General features: G+C 37.5%; 1 protein-coding gene across 1 annotated transcript in view; it reads left to right on the top strand.

Annotated features, from left to right (window-relative positions):
- Nucleotides 1-24,429, top strand: part of LOC149806802 (cell adhesion molecule CEACAM1-like) — a 183,039-nt gene that overhangs the window by 50,582 nt on the left and 108,028 nt on the right. The window contains exons 2-3 of the mRNA XM_089957871.1: nucleotides 11,032-11,325; nucleotides 14,279-14,581. Coding sequence (XP_089813997.1) covers nucleotides 11,032-11,325; nucleotides 14,279-14,581 — 597 coding nt within the window. The remainder of the gene's footprint in view (nucleotides 1-11,031; nucleotides 11,326-14,278; nucleotides 14,582-24,429) is intronic.

The following is a 24,429-nucleotide window of genomic DNA, read 5'->3' as shown; positions in this document are numbered from 1 at the left end:
TCAACTCCAGCAAGATTCATGATATCAGCGAGGTCATCTTTAGTCACATACTTCGACAGATCAACATCGCTGGATGTTCTCCTAACGCGTGAGGATCTTTTTCCGTAAATATCAACCATTATAATAAGACCTGTTGTTTAAAACGCTTTACGCGCAACGAATCGGTTACTTGTATAATCATGCACAACTTTATGTGGTGGTTTGGATGATTTTGATATAGCGTTAAGTACATTAGTTACTTCACGGTCACATATTGGTGGATCTGTCATTGTTTGTTTGGGTAGCGTTGAATACCAAACTCTGCAACCAGAGGTTCTTGCGTGAAGTGGTGCGACATACTTGATAAATTCAACGGGTGGAGCTAACCCGTACGAATCAAAATAAACGATTCCACGTGGATCAACCGCGTATGATACCCAATGAGTACCGGGTCCTGAATTCGAGTCTAGATTAATAATACCTGTTTCGAGTTTGTTTGGCTGTTTCGGTAATTGATCTTGCATAAAAACACCTCTAAAGGCTTTTATTTTTAATTTTTTAGCAGCATCAAGTAAATCAAAATCTGATGCTGGAACGTCTAACGTGGAAGCCTTAGACCTCTCCCCCAACGAGATCCTGGCAATCTTAAGCTGCATCCCTTTTTTTGTATCCATTTCCTGTTGCTTTCTTTAGAGCCATTCCAGCAGCTGTTCCAACAGCACCTAACGCGGCTGCTTTTGCTACGGCTGGAGCAGCAGCAGCTATTAACACTGGAATAGCCGCAAGAAGTGGAAATATACCACCTATTTTAACCATGTCTTTGATGGCGCTCGGGGAAAGATGAAATTGAACTCCAATTTTTGATTCCAGGGCTTTATTGAAATGTTTAATCTGATTATTTGTCAACGATAATTTGTTTGGACCACCACTAATCTGATCTCGTTTTAGTGATATTTTAGTTCCGCATTTGCTGGCGGTTTTTGATTGAAGCTTTTTTACCTGACCAGGAGTCAGAGTAACATTAACATGACTATACGACATTTTTATATAAATATTATTTTTCTGAATAATTAAAGATTTTCCACTGGTGCATCAATGACTCTCATTCGACCACTACCACCTTCAAGTAACATCGCTTTATCGCTAAGTATGACCGCGATTGCTCTGTAATCAACACCACCTGTATTTAATGTTGCTTTGAGATGTATATCAACGACAGATTGTTTTGATAGATCAAGATGTTCTAATGAAAAATAATAAATCGGATATAAAGTTCTGAAATCATGTTGCGATATTTGCAATCCAGTATCAACATTTTGATCACGTCCATGAATGACATTAAACGATGATATGCACGTCCTATATGATTTTGTTCATAATTTAGTTGTAGATTCTCTGTTGGTTCTTGTTGTCCGTTTATCCGTAAAGAAATATCTGTGACACCTAGTTTATCAAATATCATGTGAGTACGTTCTTGGTTACCTAAACGATCGATAGTCTGAAACGCAATAAAAATATGCCGTGGTGCAGAAACACCTTGTTGTGATGCTATATGTCATGTAAACTGACCGTTAACGTCAGTTTGTATACTATCTGTGCTTGTTGTTAACCATGACAACAAGAATTTACCACCAGTGTCCATGAAAGAAATTAATTTTTGTTCTTCTGCGATTGTTGGAGTCATTACCGGCATCCACAGTAAAAGTTTCGATAGTACTACCTTACCAGCATCACCAGCAGGTCTCCACAGAGCATCGTTATCATCACCCTTTCTCACAAGAACCACCGTGTGTCTAGCTTCAAAAATAACCTTTCTAACATTTCTACAAAATCCAAAAATATGCGATAATGGAATTGTACATGAAAATCTTCTATCGTTTCCTAGCAACATACTTTTACGCGCTGCAAATCCCAGGTTGAAATTTTGGACAACATTTTTAACCACCGACCTCACATCAGCATCAGCGTTATCGGCATGATTTCTTGGTCGTCCTATTTCATACTGATCGCTTTCAGGGTGACCAGTATTATCTTTCACAAACATCATTGTAGGACCTGCTGATCTTGTATAATCATCATAATATCTTGCTAATCCTATTATTGTTGTAGCAACGTCGACATCTTTCTGAATTGATTCAATATTTTTTCCATCGATCATGTAAGTGGCGCTATCAAACAGTGCCATGATCCTGTTGTTGACAAAACCAACTTTTATTGCATCTGCTTAATTAGCATTGTTTGTTCTTACAATTGTACCTTCTACCTCAAGAAAAGCCTCAGCGGGTAAAAAGTATCTACTTGTGTCATGAACTTGTAGTTCAATTCTTCCACGTTGATTTGGTACTCGTGCTTCATAAGAATAAAACTGATAATCATGTACCGATTCATCTTTAAGGACAGGTGCCTCCATATCAAATGCTTCATCGCATACACGCTTGAACATTTTATTGTAATTATTTTTGTTTAACACGAAAACCGGGTTTGGAAATTCCACTCCCTGATATCAAACTTGAAATATTATTCCCTGGTTCACCTGCTAACACCGCTAGTTTTTGATTTGCAGCCTGATTTATTATTTTACTTACGTCTGCTGGCATCACCTCAGTACTTGCCAGTTTCACTGGTGGTTGTTGTTTTCGTCTTATTAATCGTGCTAGTCTTTCTTTGATCGCCAAGAACGCCTTACCAGCAACATTGACAATTGCACTAGGAGCTTTATCATGAACAATATCAATGGCTTTCATCGATAATTGTTTTGCAACGGGTGCTACTTTTGGAGCTGTCCTTGTAAATAATCCCTGAATAACATCACCAAGTCCATCTCCGTAAGTAGCTCTGTAGATTGGTAATCGTGAGTTTACCGCTCTGACCTGTACAGGTTTGCGATGATTATTATGTATGATCATCTTATTTGTATTTACCATTTATCTAATCGCAGTGACTAATCATCAACGAGTTCATCAATGAGTTCTCGGTAAACGCCAATATCCATAATACCACCTTGAAATAATCGCCGGCAAATATCAGCTGCTTCATTAATTATTTCTGGTGAATTATTTCCGGCACGTTTTCCTCCTATGAGAACTTCTAACCGTGACACATCATTAATGATATTATCAGGACATAAACCAGATCCTGTTTTAGGTTCATCTTGAGGTGTTTTAAATATTGGTGGTTGCATTACCGGAGAAAGTACTTCAGTGATGACCGGGGGTATGTCAGGTGAGTCACTTCTTCGAAATCCATGTGGTGAATCTACCGGTGAATATGTCATTGCCGGCGCAGAAATTTTTTTACGTTGTAAAGGTGGAGGAAGTTTCCGCTGGGAGGGTTGTTCTTGTTTTAGTTGTTCCAGTCTCTATTTATAAAGTATTTTTACTTCTCTACCAAGACTTTCGTATTCTGAACCTCTAGCTTGTTTTTTGTTGTAATATACGCGATACATCCATTTAATGAAATTATCATCATTTACTTTTTCATGACTGGGTTTTAAAATACTAGATTTATTAAATATACCAAATAATATCATTTCAGGTAATTTTTCTCTTTCAGTATTTCTAATATCTTCAACAACCCCTTCATTAAATTTTGTAATTAATTCTACGTTTTTTTCTACTAGTTCGGGTTTAGATACATGTTCTTTTCTTATGTCGGCGACTTCAGTACGAAGTTTTCCAATACTTTCAAGTATTTCCTCACCAACAGATGGAGGCTGAACCGCAGCTATACTAGTTGGAAGATCTCGTAAAATCTCCCTTGTCTGACTAGTTCTTCTTGCTATTTTTTCAGTCTGCGCTGCAGTTTGTTTTGATACCGGAAGAAGATCCTCTTTGATGACAGTTGTAACTTTCTCAGTAGCTGCAGTGACGGGTTTAAACAGTTTTTTAGTTTCTTCTTCGTACTCAACTTGAGCTTCTTGCTGCGCTTGTAGATTTTTTCTGAATGAATCTCTAACAGGAAGAAATTTTTTAATTGCTTCTAATCGTTCTCGAGCTATTATTGCAGTATGAGATTCCGGATGTACCATTTTATTATAACATTATGATTTAATTATAGCAGCAGAGAGGGTTCGTCTACAATTATGTTTGGGACAAACAATAATCGTAGACGTGGTATTGACCTCTATGAAGGGTCACTGTTTTTTTTTTTTTGTCTAAAAACAAGGGTGACCATTCCCTAAAGTGGTCTGATCGCCCTCTCTGATGCTAATATATTATCCTACAGAATTCAGATGACACCAGTCACTCTTGATGGCTCTGAAAAGTTAAAAATCAACACTGGATCTTATTGATCAATACTCTAAATTTTTAAACCTTAGGATAAACATAGAAAAAAAACGGGAAAAAATAAAAAGCAGCCTGTATTGGAAATAAAGCATGTAGTAATGTTAAATATTGCACAGAATACCATTTTGATTGGGGCGTAAGATTTTCCCCAGAGCAAACAATATGGCAAATGAAATTATGATAACAGAATTAGGGAAATTAAACATTTATTTCAGCAGTGGTACAAAAAAAAAATCACTAACCCGTTTTGGTAAGATTACAGTTACTAAAAGTTTGGCATTGTTAAAAATGTACTTGCCTACTAATGAATTTACCAAATCCCCTTTTCCATAGTATAATCAAATAACTGGAATCTCATTTTTATAAGGATTTTTTTAGAATGGGGCAAGAGACAAAATTAAAATAGAAGTAATGGTTCAAGATTTTCACGTGGGCGGTCTTACAATTGTTGACATCAATACTATTGTATTCTATTAAATAACATTGATCAGAAGAATGGTTGCTCATGAACCCACAAGGATAAACCATTCTAACTTCTCTTCTTCCAAACAACCGCTCCGGTGGCCTAGTGGTTAGAGCGTCCACCTCGGATGTGGCAGGTCGTGGGTTCGATCCCGGCCGAGTCATACCAAAGACTTACAAAAACGATACTAACAGCTGCTTCGCTTGGTGCTCAGCATTAAGACGTTAGTGTTAGGACTGGTCGGCCCGGTGTCAGGATAATGTGACTGGGCGGGACATCATGCTACATGTCTGTGGCATGATGCCCCGGTGCTAGACATCACTATAAAATGCCACATTGCAAACATTGTAGCTATATGCCTGAAAAATTGTTAAAGCTATGTTAAAAATCCAAATCACATCACACACAACACATCTTCCAAACATGGAAAAAATGTTCCTATTTGGATTAGACTTTCTTTTTAAGACTTAATAAATGCCTGAAAATATTTTGGATAGATGTATTTCAGCTCCTTCTAACATAAATAAGGATATATCTTAATATCATTAATGGAAATTCTACTGTAATGTGCGAACACTGGATTGAAAAGATAATCTTCTTTATAAATGACTTTGTATAGAAAGATAGTTTGTTGGTCAAACTTGACAAGTTTTGTAATACATTTCGATTCCATGTAAATTTCCTTGAATCCAACTGGCTGTTGGATGGCATAAAAATCTATAGATTCTGTGATGTATCAGTTTTAATATACAACACCCATGTATGCACTCATCTGTTTTGCTTATAATAATGGACAAAAAGGGCTGTAAAAGAATTTACAAAACTCTCATCTATAATAATCAAAAGCCAGTCTCAATTGCAAAATATAATATAGAATTTGACAACTTAAATAAGAATGAATGGAAGGAAAAAAATGTCCTTACCTCACAAGGTAACTAGATGTCCTAGACTTAGATGGCTTCAAACTAAGATGCGAGTTCATGTTGGTCACGTTAATAATCATCACAACCAAGCTACGTGGAATGGTTTATCCGTACACTTGCGAAATGGTTCTGTGATATCAGCATATGAATGAATTATTAATGAGGTCTCCGACTCTGAATGCTTGCACTCCAGAGCAGTCTAGCGAGTAGGTAGCACAACTTCCACAGCAAATCCGTTTACCAAACTTGGTTCAGCCATGTCAGCGTATACGTCATCGGTTGTTATTTGTATCAAGTCTGGATCCGTGTAGATCCTGTCACAGTACTTTGGGTTCATCTGATCAAAGAAGAATTCATATATCAAGAGCTTTGACAAGTCCAACACCGACGCGCCAACATAAAGTGGGTTTGCCAACTTCAGCTACTTTTTCTTGCGTTAGACAGAATAACGTGAACTTTACAGCAACATGTTTAGGGAATTCATTCAAAATATATGTTTTGGACTGTCAGTTTGTGAAACGTTTTAACATTAAATTTCTTTTTTGGGTGGCAGCTGCTGAACTATTTACACCAATGTGCAATTACAATGATGTAATCTAGGTACTCATATCAGTAAGAATTAATCACAACATATAACTTTCACTGTGCTTGTGTAAAGTGATATAGCCAAAATACACTGTGTGGAGACTAAGATGGCCACATAAACATTAAGAGGTCTACCATTTAATGTAAGAACTTTAATGTTTAATTTCATCGTTGGTGAGGAAATATTACCTTTAACTATTCATCGATATTAAACTGAAGCTTGAAATTCAATATATGAATGAACTATATCCTTCTTTCCAAATGAACAGCCACACTATTCGCAACTCGAGTTCATTCTTATGGCTCATACCTCGAATGTATGCCGATAACTTCCATTCAGAGCACTTTAAAACGAAAATAGCTGAGAAGTTGTGAATGCATTGAACTATTTTTTCATTCTTAACTTCTCAGTCAATGACAGAGACAATTCAATCATTGAAATAGCTGACGTCCAAATTGACTGTGGTTTCTCTTTTGGTGGTCAAACTTTCAGCTTTTAACAGAGTTGACGTCATTTTTGATTTCTTATAAATAGTGCACAAAGAATCTGGATTTATGTTTGAACCACTACGATGGTTACCGTAGAAGCTGAAAATATTCTCTTACAATTGGTGACAAATATCTTCATTCCAGAAGAAATGTGTCTTGCGGAAAAAATTTGTTGCATTTGATTAGATTGATCAAGAAAATGGAGAAAGAAGAAATATATAATTAGTACCAACAGACGTTTTATTCATAGAAGAAAGAGTTAGGGTAGGGTCCTCATTGCTTGCTGATAAGTAATCATCAAACTCACTACCGTCATTTATTCCAACAATATAGTGAAGGATCAGCCGCCTCATATTCCTTGTGAATAGACCATTTACCACTGCAATTCTCGGGTTTCCTCTGGAATAAGTGAGATGAGACGTAACTGCTTCTGATGTAAAGGAAAAACTAGCCAAACCTGAGAAAATGATGTGAAAGTTATCAACCTGATAAAATGATATGAGTGTTAATAGGACTCATGATGACATATGCTTTAGCGGCCGTGTCTTGGGTGATCGGTAGACCCTCCACATTCACTAATATATTGTCGCATTTATATTTATTGAACCGGTTTCATCACCCAGTGAAGCTGAGATACACAACCTGTCAGCTTATTATTTGGTAGCATGATCTTTTGGGACAACATGCACATGATCATGCTGTGGTTCATATTCAGGTGACCTCACTTGGTATCACTAGTTTTGGCTATATAATGAGCATTGTTATACTCTCCTTAAGAGGGCCTCAAGGGAGAATAGTCCTTGACTAATGAGTCACCCTCTATAAATAAAACATAATTATTATTATTATTATTATTATTATTATTATTATTGGTGTAATTTTATTCAAGGTCATAACCAAGGGATAGATAATTATTATCACCCGCTTTAACCAACTGGAGGGTGACGTCCTTGTCTTCATACTTTATTGCAACTGATTTATCCAATCTTGGGATCAAGGTGTGGTTTTGGATCGACATCTGGGTCATAGAGGTATATATTTGCAGCTGCAATTTAATAATTGACACATTTTGTTCTACCTCCACGTCGTTTGTACTTTTGTGTCCTGGTTGTCAGCGTACAGCTTGTACCAGCATTTCGGGCAGAGAATAATCATGCCATTACTGCTACTAATTATAACAATAACAATCATAGTGATGATGATAATGGTGATAATTGTCACAGTGGTGGCAACAAGGATGATGATTGCGACAGTGAAGAAGAGCAATTATAGTATATTTGAATTCTAAACATATAATCTCTCTCTCATTAAACAATATTGAAAGAAAGAAAGAGAAAGAAAGAATTTGTTGTTTATGGCACATTAGCATATAAAAGTAAAACCATACCGAATTGATGGGTGCAAAGAAACGTGTCCATGGATGCGCCAAAGTTGTTTACTGGTCCTGGGGCGAGCCTGTTTGTGAATCAAACATACATCCCTTGAATCTGATATACGTCTTAAAGGTAGAGAGAGATAGAAAAAGAGAGGCGTTTACCTTTACCTTACCTAATATTTCAAACCTTGTTGGTAATCTATGTGCATGAATATTGCTTTAATATTTATTATCTTGTTGGTATACTTTGTTTATGCATTATATTAGTTTTGTCAAATTCAAGCAAAAGTCTTAAGTTTTATGTGAATATTCTTCTGTTGTGAATGGATCTATACAATTCCAAAAGTTACATATACAAAATCTATTGTTTATTAATGTGTCCATAAGTTAAAGATTAAAGTATCAAGCAGATGTTGTTGCGTAGCTGGACAGCATATCATCACATAGCTTTGTAATGCCATTGCTGCCAGCAGTGGCCACTATTTGGATACTACCATCTAGGATCGGTTGAAGCAGTATGCGTGGATCCTCAACAGAAACAGTCTCTAATTCTAATGTGAAGCTGGATTCCTCATAGGCCAGCGATGATTTATGTTCATTTCGTCCTCTGTGGATGATGGTATAGTCTCCATCGCTTAACCAAAGGGAGGAGAAGCAAGATCAAAGTCTTTAATCCCAATAGTTGTTTGTACTATTGACCCTGGAGTGGGGCTTGGAGTTTCATAAAGCAACTATAGTGCTTGCAAAGAAAACATTGGCAGTATCCTCAGGTATGGCCAATGGATTGATAAGGAAAAACCCTACAGACTTTAAAACCATCCCAAATATTTTGTTCATTGACTCCTTGGTCCCATGCCTACTTGATAAGCTCTGGAAAGGATCACTTTGTGACCATATTCCTTGGATTTTCAGCTAGGTAAGAGGAGAACTCTTAGTTTTAGCAGTGGTTACATGGACTAAATATCGTTTGCTACAAGGGTTACAGATAATGAGTGATATGGGATAGCAGAGACAGTATATCAGTATTTTCCTTGAACGCTCTCTCCAAGACTGTCAATGACTCGCGAATGAATGGCCATTCTAGATCAATAACTGGGGTTGGTTGTCACCACGGTGCTTATGGAAGACTTCTTTAAACCATTTGTCTCCAATGGCTCATTTAACATTCTCTGCTATCTTGTTTTCAATCTCACGAGGAACGGTCAGGTTGCAAACAGGGTAAGCTTGGTTCGGACTTGCCTGATACATAATTGGCCAGAGTAGATAGTTATGAAAAAAGTTGTGCATTAAAAGAGTAAAGATAAAAGGTACACTTTTTAAATAAAAAGGTTCATTCTATTGTGTGAATCACTGACAGTGACAGTATGAATTTCCATGACATCTTATAAAGTTATCTCAGTTTCTATCCCATTAAATAATTGTATCTTTCAGAAAATGATGGAATCAAAGATATGTTTTGAATTTAATCCTAAATGCCAGAAGAGAAAAGGCAGCAATATATCTAGAAAACATGATTCAAATTTGTATCACTTATGCCAATCTGCTCGCAACATAGATGATGCTTGGTATTTCACTTTTCCAAATCTGTTGAATAATCTCCATCAGTCTATATGAAATCAAGGTTTTGAAAATGGCATTTTACATCAGAATTAAAAGTGTGTACATTTTGCCAGTATATACGAAGAACAATTCTTGTTCATATAACTGTGAAGCTTCCTGCACACGGACAGATTCACGAGCTTATTCTCTATTCCAACATCTCCTTTCAACAAATACTTTGGCAAACTCATCATTCAGTTATGCAATATATAATGTTATTTTCATTCTTTTGACATATTAGGGGATAAAATAAACAGGCATTAACTGTTAAAATGAGAGCTGAACAAAGGGTATAGAATCCCATAAAATTGATTTAAGAAAATATAATGTTCGAAGTTTAAATATGAAATCAGTGAAGGGAAATTCGGACAGTCTTAATTGATAAAATTACACTGATAACCAAAATGCATGCTCTCGGGTGTTCAATAACTCAGCCAGATTTAGTCCAAAATATAATATCTTTATAAGTTATTAAAATAGGGAAAGTGCAATGAATAAATAGCTGGGGTCCGTTGTCACCGCAGTGCTTATGGAAGACTTTTTAAAACCACTTCTCTCCAAAGAAAATTGTACACAATCTAAGCACACACACAATATATATATATATATATATATATATATATATATATATATATATATATACAGTACTTCTAATAGTCTTTTATTTTGCACTATGTGCAAATATCCCATTTTCTTTAATAGTAGATACCCGGCATAACATACGGGTATTGTTCTCCTTCAACATTTTGATTTTTTTCTGTCAAACTTTTGTACCACATTTATGCTGGGGTTTGGTAGTCATTGGAGGCAAGCCTTTTTTTTTTTTTTTTTTTTTTTACGCTCATTTTGTGCCTGTGATAAGTGGCTAGATATTCTGTGTGGGATGAGTTGGAATCAATTCCCCCCAGAACCACCATCACTGACACTATTGTTGTTATATCTTATAACTTTATCTATTTGAAGATTTTCAACACTAGTATCTTAAGGTTTTGTACAATTAGGACATCAAAATGTAAACAGTAAATTGCCAGTACATTAATTATCTTTAACTTGTGTCTGCTTTAATGATTTTGTCTCACTGTTGATAATAGCTTGTTCTCAAGGCACACAACATTGCAAAACATGGTTCATTTAAACAGTGGCTTGAAATAGTGATATCCATGATGCAACCATGATAAAGAAATGAAGAAAAGATGAGATAGTTGCAATTATTGGACTTAGTCCCTTTATTGGTAAGTGGTTCCTTTTGGAAACCAATAATGTGTTAGCTTGAAGATATTTGTTGTTAATATTTATGTTGTTTACATTGTGTTTATGTTTCATTTTTTATAGCCACTTCTTCAGTACAGACATTTGTGGGATGGAATGCCAGTTTTAACATGCAGCTAGATCCTTATCCTAACAATGATTCTGTAGTTACAATATGGAAGAATGGTAAATTAATAATGGTGATTAAGGGCACAACTTATAATATTACAGCAGAACGGTTTGAGTTCACTGGAAACACAGCAGAAAACGGGATCTCTTTCATCTTGAGAAATGTTACACTTGGAGATGCTGGGACATATACTGCCAATGTAACAACTCGTCCTCTGCCTGTAGGAAATCAAACATTAACTGTGATAGGTATGTAAATAAACAATATGATGTTATTGTAATATTAATTGTATCAATACATTATCATATCATAATGACTTAATAACTTTTCAATGATTTTAATTTGTACTTTACATTGTATCAATGCACTGATGCACCTTTATGATCTTTCAAGCACTAGAAACTTAATTTTGCTTACAAGTATGGCATATATATATATATATATTGTTATGTATATTTGATTTAATTTAATTGTTTGTTAGTTTAAAAAAAAATTGACTCAAAGTTTCCTTGACTACAGTGTATTATGCAATTAGTGTTGCTAGAAAATTATGGGATTCAGTACCAGAACTTCCCAATTTTATCAATAGGGTCTCTAATGACAGCAAGATGTGCTTCACGGTATCAGCTGTAGTGTAACTTTAGTTACAGCTTTTGGATTATATCATATACAACATTTATCATGCACATATCAAATTCATCTACAGTAAGGTACTGTTGATTTAATTTGGGGGGGGGGGGTTGGGATCAAGGGACAGGATGTAATTTTCTTTTGAGTTGTAATATTTTCTTGAATTTTTCTCAAGATAATTGCTGTTATTTTCCTAATTATATCATGGATATAGTATGTGTCATTTTGCTACAAATCACAGAAAATTAATTTTCCAGCTATTGACAATCATAAATTAAACAAAAAGGTATCAGGCCTCTGCCACAGAACATTGAATTGTTAGTCCTTAATGTATTGCTGTAAATGTATTGCTGTATACCATGGTACGTATCGTGGTACATTAAGAAATCCCGCTGTATGCCATGCTTCAAAATTGTTCGCAGTACCCAGATTTACTCTTTATACTAAGAAGTGAACAACTTAGGCCAGGATGGGTTAGAAGAGTTATTAACATTATACAATATAGCTGAACCCACAGTAATTGCACACCCATGATCACACCATAGGTCTTGAATGGTATGCTGAACAAAATAAAAATAACAATTATAGTTCAGCTCAGCATCATCATGATATCCGTGTCTGTAGCTCACTGAATTTTCATAAGTGTCTTGAAATGTATCTCAAATTGTCTAATTCATTTTATGAATAATTTCAACACCATTTTTATTATCATACATAATTACTGATCCGATAATCCTGAAAGAGAGTGGTGTGAGTTATGTTTGTATATGTAATCCTCTATAATGATCCTGGAGTTATGGAAGATTCCATTTTTGATACAGGACTGAGTGGTTATCAGAATCATCATGTGCCACAGGTAAATGTACATTGTCTGCATCATCTAGTTGTCTTAAAACTGTTTTAAATGTCTGCTTCTGTCTATTTATCATAATGATTTGCCTCATTAATAGATGATGTTTACCTGTGGATACCAGTATATCATACAATAACCAAGCCCCTAACTGGAAGGTCATGGACATTAGTAGAATATGTCACTGATCCGAAAGGCAGCCATAATGAAAATCATGACATCTTTGAGAATTTTACAGAGTATATTATGATGGGATGATATGTTGTTCTTTGCACGTCCATCTGATAGCATAAGTTTATCATTGCTAATAAACTACTTGGACGACTGCCATAAAAGCTTACACATAAATTCTTCCTTTGGTGTAGTTGGTCAGAAAAGAAAATGATGCTGCTTGGACCTTCAGTATGATCTCCTGAGTAGCCATCTTTAAAATCGTATTGTTACTCCTGAATGGATGTTTATGACAGCATTGGATTTTCACTACAAGACTTCTTATGATGTTTAGATGTTTTTAAATGAAGATTTCGCCAAACTGATGGCCATCAAAGGGGCCATCTTGAAAGCGTTTTTATAGCTACTCCTCCTGAATAAAAAGTAATGTCACCATGGGATTTTCACCAGAAAACTTGTTATGAAGTCTAGTTGTTCCTAAATGAAGTACTAATCTAATATCCAATATGGTCACATATCAGCAATCTTTAAATATTTTAATCACTACTTTTTCTGAATGGGTGATCATATTAACATTGACACTTTAAGAAACAACTTCTTATGGTTCCCTTGATACATTCAGTATGCCTGCTACATAATATGCCTTGAAAATCTTGTTAAGACTACTTTTCTTGATGAATGTCAGATCAGCATAAGGTTTTCAGTGATAATTTCTAGCTGGTCTTAAAAGAAACTCATGCCAATTCAACCTGTTGTTATTATTTTTGTTGTTGTAGACGGTTTAATGCCATTTTTCAGCACAAGATATGCTATACATGGCAGCCAGTATTAATGGTGGAGGAAGAACCTGGGAAAACCCCGGAAAGAACCACCGACCCACAAGAAGCTGTTGGCAAGCTTTCTGGTGTATGCACACTGGCCAAGCCAGAGACTCGAACCCATGCAGACAGGTGAGCTGGCAGTGGTCCGTAACGGTGAGCACTTTAGACCATTCTGCCACTCGGGACCCCCCCCCCCCCAATCCAACCTGTAATACTGCTGCCTAATGTGCGTCTTGGTTGTCTTGTTTTGATCACATTTCTTAGATGGCTGGTCATATTGATATTGCGTTTTCGCAAAAGACTGCTTATGACATCTAGTTGGTACTAATGGAAATTTAGCCAATCTGATATTAAATATAACCACCATGGCATCCATCTTGAAAATCATGTTATCATTACTCCTTTAAATGGGAATGTCTTATGGGGTTTCCAACAGAAGATTTCTTGTTGTTATCATTCTGGTTCTAAATGAAAATGGTTCCAATCTGACATTCAGTACACCCACCACAACTGTTAATTTGAAAATCTTGTTAAGGCTGAAAAATGTCAAAGATGGTTTTAGCACAATGCAGCTAAAAGGCTGAAATGTTTATATCGTGAATTTCTAGTTATTCCTTTCAGTCAGTAGAGCATCAGTCCCTTCTAAGAACTCTTGTTTGTAAGTTGAGTTCAATTCAGGATGCTAAGAGTTCTATTCCAGTTTATAAAAAAATGTTCACTTTCATTTAGCCTCTCCATCCAAGCCTCAGATAATTGCACTCAATGGTTCTGCTGTATTGGGGTCTGACTACCGCCTGAATTGTTCCTCTGTGTCAAACAGTGCACCTCCTGACCATGGGCTGTTTATGATGTCAGAATGGAAAGTAAATGACCAGCTTATTACATCAGGAGGACAGTATCAAGTCAACAGAACAGTATTGACCATCGCCAGTATATCAAGAAAAGACAATGGGACTAAATTAATATGTGTTGCATATGAGGATTTACTTGCAAAGTCAGATCCAAGTACTGAATATGTCATCGATGTGAAGTGTAAGTACACAAAATTTGTCTTACATATTTTCAGATCATTCAAATTGCACAATATGATAGCTGCTGGTTAAAATTAATCTTTGCGTCAGTTTTTCTGACTTATATGTATGCATTGGATTTTACCATATCTGTAAGCAATGGGAATTTGACTAGAGAAAATTTGATTGTATGGATCATACGCATGAACGTTGTAATTATCTTTCTCAGATTAACGCATAGGTACCCCATAGAATCATGAACAACATCAGTTATTTTCATTTATGATCCCAGTTCATACAATTGTTCTGTGAACATAAATCAGTAATATGACAAAATTAATATATGTTTACACACTATCCTCCAGTTAGTAAATCATACCAAAACGTTTCATTAATTGGGGATATTGTAATGGTTGGGGTTTCCCAGACTTCGTAGGGAAATGTGAAAAATGTCAGGAAGTAGAATAGGTTTATTCCCAACCAATAAAATCCCCATATTTATGCTTTTAGCTTAACTAATTGAAAAATTAGTATGCGGGGTTAAATTACATAATCTTTCAGAAGTTAATGAATTTATCAGCCAGTTACAAGAAACAGCAGCAGAGAGACTGGGCCCACCAACTTTTTCGTCCAACAGGACCATCTATTAAAAACTCTTCTGATAGAAGGTCTTATTTCACAAAATAAACCCTTCTAGCCAGAAACTATGATGACTAAATCCTCTTTTCTGGCCAACGGGGTTATTTCGACAGCGATAACCAGCCGCTATAAATAATAGTTTCTTCACCGGGGTGATGTCGACGACGACGTTGGTGGCGTAGTCTCTCTCCTGCTAATCATTTTAGGATTTCTGTTGTGAATTAAAAATTTAAGTTAACAATAATGGCCAACATCGGAGAAGCACATTCCGCTAGACTAGCTCGAGAACGACTTGAAGCAATAAAAAATTTTCTTCCTGTCCGTGATAGTGTCAGACAAAAATTACAAGCACGGCAGCAAGCACAAGTTGAATTCACGGAAGGTACAACAGAATTATTTAAACCCGTAACAACAGCTACTGAAACAATAAAAACCGCTATCATAGGAAAACCTGATCCTGATAAACCGCAACAAAGTCTTCTTCAGGCAATAGAACAACTTAAGCGGGCTCAACCAAAACCGATCAAAGGATTTAATTATAAAACGGATTTTATTGAAGGTTTTGTGGATGAAATTAAAAATCGTCCAGTCAGAAATAGAGATGAAATAATTGCTTTTGGTGTTGACGCTGCTAGGGCTTATCACTCTCGAGAAAAGTTTATAAAAGATCCTAATCAAAAGGTATCTAAACAACAATTTCTCGATGGAATTTATAAAATAAAACAGGGTATCGAACGGTTAGATACCAGTGATGCATTTTATCGAGAGTATATGTCAGGATCAGATCGATTTGATGTCCAAATGCGACAACAAAAGCGACATAAAAAACCAACTCTGAAAAAAATATCTAAATCGCAATTCGTCGCAGATCCAACGGAAAAAGAATCAGAAGAAAAAGAAGAACCAGAAGAATCCTATCGACTTCCTTCGCCGTTGCAGCAGCAAGAAACCCCAAGAGTTAAATTTACGAAATTCGGTCTTGACAAATTAGATAGTGTTTTTAGTCTTCCTCGTTTTGTTTTGAATAATTTTGATTCCAGAGAGAAATTTTTGAGAAAAAAACATCTGGACGAAATAGATGATATTAATAAGTGGGCACGTGCGGTATATTTTGCTAAACGTAAGTTACCCGTTGATAGAAGTGATCCTGGGTATCGAAAATTTAAACAGGAATTGCTGGAGTTATCCAACAAGGAACAAGAAAAACAGCCTCCAGAGGAAAAAGAAGAACAATTTCTAGAGGAATTTTACGATGAACCTAAGGAAACATCCGGGAGTGGTTTAGGGTCTGGTCTTGGTGGTCACATTACTTGTCCTGATAGCGTTATCAACGACGTATCTCGGTTGGAAGTTCTCATCGGAGGAAAACGTGCCGGAAATAACTCTCCGGAAATTATAAATGAAGCTGCTGATATCTGTCAGCGACTATTTCGTGGCGGCATCATGGATGTTCGTATCTATCGGGGACTCATTGATGAACTCGCGGATGGTTATTACAGCGACTGAAGGTCACAGTAATTTTAGTTAGAGAAACAGCAATTGAATAACATGATTATACACAACGCTCAACCCATTCCAGTCAGAGTAGTGAACTCACGATTACCGGTCTACAGAGCAACCTACGGAGATGGTCTCGGTGATGTTGTTACGGGTTTGTTTACAAGAATGGCCCCAAGGGCGTTACCGATTGCGAAACAATTGGCAATGAAGGCGGTTGATGTCGTCAAGGATAAAGCCCTTTGAGCTGTTGGTAATCTTGCCGGAAGGGCGTTTACGTCAGTCAAGGGTAGACTGTCACGGTTAGCACGCAGACCTAGCGCGGTTAAACCACCGCCAGTAAAATTGCCGAGCACTGAACTTATGCCCGCGGATGTCAGTAAAGTAATAAATCAATCCGCGAATCAAAAACTTGCGGCGCTAGTAAACCAAGTACCCGAACAAATAAATATGAGCCTGATATCAGGAAGTGGTCTTCGTTTTAGACGTCGATAATTTATATAAAATGTTCAAACGAGTATCAGATCCAGCGTTCGACATGGATGTACCAACGCTTAAAGCAGATATTTCTTACCCGCTGAAGCATTCCTTGAAGTCGTGGGTGAAGTTGTAACAAATGTTGTCGCTAATACACCATATGGAAATGATGTCCGAGTTGGTCTTGTCAACAACGGCATCATGGCACTATTCAGAAGTGCTTCATATAGCATCGATGGAAAGGAAATTGAAACGATTCAGGGTAACGTCGACATTGCCACAACAATCGTGGGATTAGCACGATACTCAGATGATTACACTAGATCAGCTGGTCCAACTATGATGTTCACCAAGGATAATTCCAATAACCCGGATCATAGATCTAGCATTGCGAGACGACCAACCAACCGTGCTGCTCCTCCTGTTGCTATTGATAACTTTGAAGATTTATCATTTCCCAACCCTAATTACAATCTTGGTTTTGCGACGCGTAAATTAATGCTATCAGGTGATCGCAGAAAATTTTCGTGTGCAATTCCGCTGTCTCACATCTTTGGGTTCTGCAGAAATGTCAGAAAGGTTATTTTTGGAGCCAAGCATACAGTTGTACTTGTTAGAAAAGGTGACGACAACGACGCTATCTGGCGAGACGATGATGCTGGTGTCGCTGCCGGTAAAGTAATATTATTCAAGCTTGCGTTGTGGATGCCAGTGATGTCCCCATCGATCACTGAGGAGCAACGGTTACTCTCTTTCATGGACACAGGTGGTAAATCATTGATATCGTGGCTGACAACATCTACAGACTCCATTCAGGGTGCCGGTGTTGGACCATTCACGTGGCACATAGCATCACAGCAGGGGGTGTCAGCACCACGACATATTTTCGTAGCACTCCAGAATAACGCAAGAGTAAATAGTCAAATACGTTCGCATATGATATTTGACAAACTTGCTGTCAGAGAAGTTTCACTGCGAATAAATGGGCATCAAGAACCATCTGAGGATATAACGATAGATTTTGAAAATAATCAGGTTGCACGTGCGTATCATCGTCTGATGACATTTATGGGACGTGATCAAAATATTGATACCGGCTTGCAGATATCACAGTTGGATTTCACAACGTTGTATCCGATTTATTACTTTTCGCTGGAACATCTTGATCTAACCAAACAATCGGTCGTTGATATACACTTCAAGGCTAACGTTGGTGAGTTTCCCGCTGGTGGTTTTAGAGCGATCGCTGTCATACTCTCCGATAAAGCAATGCTACTTGAAGGTGTTGGTGGACGAATGAGAGTCATCGATGCTCCAGTGGAAAATATGTAAACAATTAGATCAACATCATATTAACTAAAATGTCATACAGTTACGTTAATGTGTCACTGACTCCTGGTCAGGTGAAGAAATTACAATCGAAAAACGCAAGCACATGTGGGACGTCAATAACGTTAAAGCACGATCAGCTAGCGGGCGGTCCCAACAAGCTGTCGCTGACCAAAACTCAGCTAAAACATTTCAACAGCGCGAAGCAGGGCACGACTGGAGTTCGAATTGATCTCTCTCCGGCCGCGGTCAAAGATATGGTCAAAAAGACCGGCGGAATACTTCCATTTCTCCCAATAATTGCCGCCACGTTAGCACCAGCAGCAGCAGCCGCGGCAAAGGCAGCCGCGTTAGGAGCAGTTGGAACCGCTGCTGGAATGGCACTAAAGAAAGTAACCGGAAAAGGAATTTTACACAAGGAAAGTCTAAAAAAAAAGACAAACAAGAACACAAAAACCAACAAGACGCCCCCGAAAGACAACTATGCCTCAGCCCAATCGTTTAAAACTTCCAGTGGAACAATACGGAGCGGGTCTAAGACTACCGGGAACTCCGGCGTCATGGTACCCAAAAAGGTTTTGAAAACACTTCCAGCGAGTAATTTTGATCTACTCGATGCTGCTAAACAATTACGTATAAAATCCTTCAAAGGTGTATTTATGCGAGATGAATTACCAGCACGACCGAATAATCCCGAAACAGGAATTATTAATCTTGACAACAAGGAAGGCCCTGGGACTCATTGGGTTGCTTACGCGATCGATCCGCGTGGAATTATCTATTTCGATTCGTACGGGCTAGCACCGCCAGTTGAATTTCTCAGGTACGTCCAAGGATTTCCAATTCCAGTTTGGCAGTCAACGTTACCAACACAAACACTAACCGATCCTCCGATATGTGGTCAAGAGGTTTTGAATGTTCTTGACGCGATAACAAAACATCCAGCGATTCCTCCTCATAAAGTCGTGCATGAATACACGTTGAAAAATCATTTCCAAATTTAAACAACCCCATAACAGATAATGGTTGATATTTACGGAAGATCAAGCAGAACCAAGGACCTCCTAGCTTACCATTTGATATGCTAGCAAGGCTCATATGGGGATAACACATAACATGTAGGGACGGCACAAACATATAGTATTTACAGTAGAAGCTATTTACAGCAGTTGTATTTTACAATTGTATATATAACTTATCTTGGACGGTACAAACACATAACTTATCCTAAGATGGTACAAACACAATGCGGGGTTATAATTCTACATCCAACAAGTTGCACACTACCCCCTGAAATCAACCCTGTTTCCGGGTAAAAGGTTACCCCGAAACGGGGCGATAACAGAGTACGTGTGCAACTTCGTTGGGTTTCGAAACCCCAATATGGTATTAGGACGATATTGTATATAAACTGACTGATACTTGAAAGTCCAGAAATAGCTCAGCGTGATTTGTTTAAAACGTATTTTCTTAAATAATAATCGTGTGGAAACCACAGATGAGCCATAAACGAGAACAAGTGTAATAAAATAACGATATTGTCTGTGAAAAAAAAGATGAATACACGTTTATTCTTGATGCTGTCAAGGATAAAATCATTCTTGTGCTGTCCCTGTCCTTGACAGGGAGATAAAAACAAGGGAAGTTATTTACTTCCTTGTGCAGAAAATCGTCTGCTCGTACCTGTAATACTGCGCTCTACCTATTGCACAAGGGGAGGGGACTAATTGCATGAGATATGCCTAACGGAGTTATCTCCGTTAGGAAAATCATCGTGATAACGAAATATAATTTTCTGATTATTATACTTTTTTGCCAACGCGGATTTATATATTTTTTCTGCGACTTTTCGTACTGAGGATGCACAAATACCGAAATACTTGCCAGCTGAGGTCATTGAGCGAAATATTATTTCTTCTTTTGTATTTAAGTTTTTGGATACAACTGCCCTAGACTCTCTCCCCCCCCCCCAGTATTACCAGCCTTGCAATTTTCGCTCTGCGTCACAGCTCTCAGATTGGATAAATTATTATTAAGTTTCTGTCCATCAATGTGATCAATTACAAGACCTTTTTTGATCTCTCCGCGGAAACACTCGAACACAAACTTGTGATTAAGATAACGTTTCTTTCCAGCAGTGAACGTTAAATAACCAGCATTACTAACAACACCAACTGGTTTTTTCACTGATACAACTGTCTGGATCATTGATGATCGAATCGAATGGTCCAACTTAGTCTACTTGGCGGTGTCCAGAGTCAGAAGAATATCTCAACTGCGAAGAATTGTCTTGGAAAATCCTTCGGATTTTAAATCAAACAATGAAAACAACAGCATCACCGATGGTGATGTAATAAGAAAAAAACTCGCCGGTTACAAACAGAGTGACAAAAAAAATAATCGCGATTTTGATCTTGATGTTGACTTCGTTGTTGCGCTGAAACAACAACAGAATAATCATTGCGTGAGCTGTAATTGTATAATGCTATGGCAGTATTCGAATAAAAATTCAAGACAATTTACCGTAGACAGAAAAGATAACAATCGCGGTCATACACGTGATAATGTCATGTTGACCTGTCTTGAGTGTAATCGACGTCGGGGTGCCAGCGCTAGTAAAGTCACTTCAGTGATTTTGGCGGCAATTGTGTGTCCTCGGGAATTACCTGAAGTTGCTCACGGGTGAATCCGCGTTGAGGAGCAGTTGAATCCAACCTGTAGATTGCTGGTCTGGAAACGCTTGCGTTTCTCCCAGTGGATCTTGTCACGGTGGATATGCTATGTGTGGTAACACTCCAGATGGGATCAGTCGCTCTTCGTTTACCACCTTCAAGTTCACCTGGTTCATATAAATATCTTACAGTAACATTACCCAGTATTTGCTGTTTTTCTTTCTTTCGTTGTAGTGGTATATTTTTTTGAAAAACACCTTGTGTTTTTGTGATCGCGATGGAAGGTTTCATGTTGGTGGTTCAGGTAATTTCATTATTTAGCGCAGCTATCACGCTTGGTAATCTTGCAACCTATTCGTGCGATCTCGTATCCTGAATGAATTCCTTCGCGTATTGATATCCAAATAACCGCTCAGCAAGTGTTCTATTGAATCGCTCAACAATTGCCTGATCACGGTGAATTTCAGTGTGTCCTCGTCGTATGGTGACGTTATGTTGTTTCATCAACGATGATACTGCACCTTGGAATTCTTTGCCAGGATCAACTTGTAGCAGATGTGGCCATCGCAGAGGTCCTCGCCGATAAATTCTTTCAAACGCAGAAGCAACCTCAGATGCTGTTTTAGTTGTTAACGGTTCCGCATCTTTGTATCTACTGGCAACATCAACTATGGTTAACGCGTACTTGTATGTGCGTCTTCGGATAGTATCATGTGGCAGAAATAATATATCAGCTTGATGAACCTCATTTGGTACACTAACATCGAAATGCGCGAAGTGAATTTGTTTAGGGCGCGGTAGATAAATTTGCCATATTGCCTGTCGGGATAACCAATTTTTGGCAACCGCGCGTGTTACTGATGCCGTGCTGTCAAGTTTATCAATTGCTGCGTTACCTCTCCAATATCCACTTGGGGAATAATAAATCGACTCCATTATATACCAGTACCTAACGCTAATTTACCTTTCATTGCGGATTTTATCAACCAGGATGCTAACTTTTCTTTGAAAGATTTATCAGGGATGGCATTTAACGCGTGAATTAATTTCACGTCCGCGAGATGGCGCTGTTGCAAATCCTTGCTTCGGTAAGGTACATCATGAGCATGGCACGCTGCATCGATAGCATTTATCGGATACTCACCTGGTTTGGGTTGATCCTGAGCATCAAGTGTGATATCAAGTCGGGTTCCTGGACCACAGTAATTATATCCTGGAAGATGTTTTTCTCCTGGGTATTTAGCCCACGGAGCTCCTGGTAATTTTCCTAACTTGGCTGCGATATCACCTCCGCTTTTTTTTAATAAATCTAAATTTTTTTGTGCCACATCGTTCACACTTACCCGTGAACGCTTGTCGATTATTTTTTGTTGTAATTGTTGTCGTATCCGTAGTTGGGGTACGTGCTCGGCATTTCACACAATATAAATTCATATTATTTTATGATATATCTAATGGAAATCACTGACTTTTCCGCGACAAAGCGACAAGAGCCAATCAAGCATAACTCAGTGCTACCAAATTCTGTTCGAATGATTATCATAGGCCCATCTGGGTCGGGTAAAACACAGCTGTTGTTGAATTTGATAATGAAGTGGATGAAGTGGGATAAATTATATTTGATTGCCCCGTCTGTGGACGATCAGCGATGTTATCAAGTGCTAAAAGATTTTAACGAGAGTGCAAAAACAATCATTGGAAATGCAAGCATTTCTGAGACCGACGAAAACGTAGTTGAATTCATAACTGACGGCATTGATGACATCGATGGATCAATTAATAATCTAGTAGTGTACGATGATGTCATGCTGGATAAACAAACAAACCCTGCGAGAATATTTTCCCGTGGGCGTCATAAAAACACTGATGTCATTTATGTGACTGAACGGTATACACAAATTCCAAAAGTGATCAGAGATAATTGTAACGTTTTTGCAGTGTTTAACGGAGTTGACGCACACACGCTGAGAAATATTCATCAGACTTGGTGCAGTGGTGACATGGACATCAATAAATTCAGAAATTTCTTTAGTCATGCTCAACGAAAACCACACGGGTTTGTGACGATAAATTTACATGATCCTCGGACACGATACCGAGTTGGGTTAGATACATTTTTTAACTAGAAACGCTAGCGTTTCCAAATCCTAAAATGATTAGCAGCAGAGAGACTACGCCACCAACGTCGTCGTCGACGTCACCCCGGTGAAGAAACTATTATTTATAGCGGCTGGTTATCGCTGTCGAAATAACCCCGTTGGCCAGAAAAGAGGATTTAGTCATCATAGTTTCTGGCTAGAAGGGTTTATTTTGTGAAATAAGACCTTCTATCAGAAGAGTTTTTAATAGATGGTCCTGTTGGACGAAAAAGTTGGTGGGCCCAGTCTCTCTGCTGCTGAAACTCTTTGTTGGTACCATGTCCAATAAGCGTAATCATTTATATTTGGAAACTGCACAAATGACCTCAAAGGTACATGTCCAAATGATACATTTTCTCATATCATTGAGCATCCAGTCACATTTTTGTAAATATGTATGATTAAGTATAACAATGTGTAAATTAGCTTCTTGTATGTAATAATACACCCGTATCATAAGTGTACTACAGGCATATTCTACAGGTAAGATACAAATGCTATTGGTTTCTTAAGACTGTGAGACATATTTCAAATGCAAATATGATACTGGCATATTATGCAAGAGGCATATTATCTGGAAAATGTACACCCGGCTAATTTACTCATGGTTCAATGAATGCAGGCAAAAAAGATGAACAGTGTAATTGATTTAATAACCTCATAACACATTTCATGAATAAATCATTCACAACATTTCAGCCATGTTCCTTGTCTGCTGAAGAAATTTATATTTCATTGCGATTTTGTATTCTACAATGTTTTTCTACATTTTCATTTTGAATAGCTCATTTTCAGTGACATTATTTAAATTGGTCATTCAATTGCTTGTCAGTCCACATGTCAAACACCATGCATTGACGTAATTCAGAAATAATACTTCTACTAATAAGAATAATAATGACTTTATTTAAAGAGGGTGACAGAGTTAGTTTCATGTAACTAACCCTCCTGTGGCCCTTATTATATGTATATTTACATTCAAAGTCCATTACACACACACACATGCGCACACAAAACATTGATAATAAAGCTATATTTATATATGGACATAATAAAAAGAAATTTTAAATGAATATGCTCAACTAGGTACATTGTGTATATACAGCACAAAAGTATTG

The sequence above is a fragment of the Sinohyriopsis cumingii genome, chromosome 1 (genome assembly GCF_028554795.1).
Source record: "Sinohyriopsis cumingii isolate HCF-2022 chromosome 1, ASM2855479v2, whole genome shotgun sequence".
Taxonomy (NCBI): domain Eukaryota; kingdom Metazoa; phylum Mollusca; class Bivalvia; order Unionida; family Unionidae; genus Sinohyriopsis; species Sinohyriopsis cumingii.
Note: the sequence above shows the minus strand (reverse complement) of the source record. Positions and strands in the feature narration are given on the sequence as shown.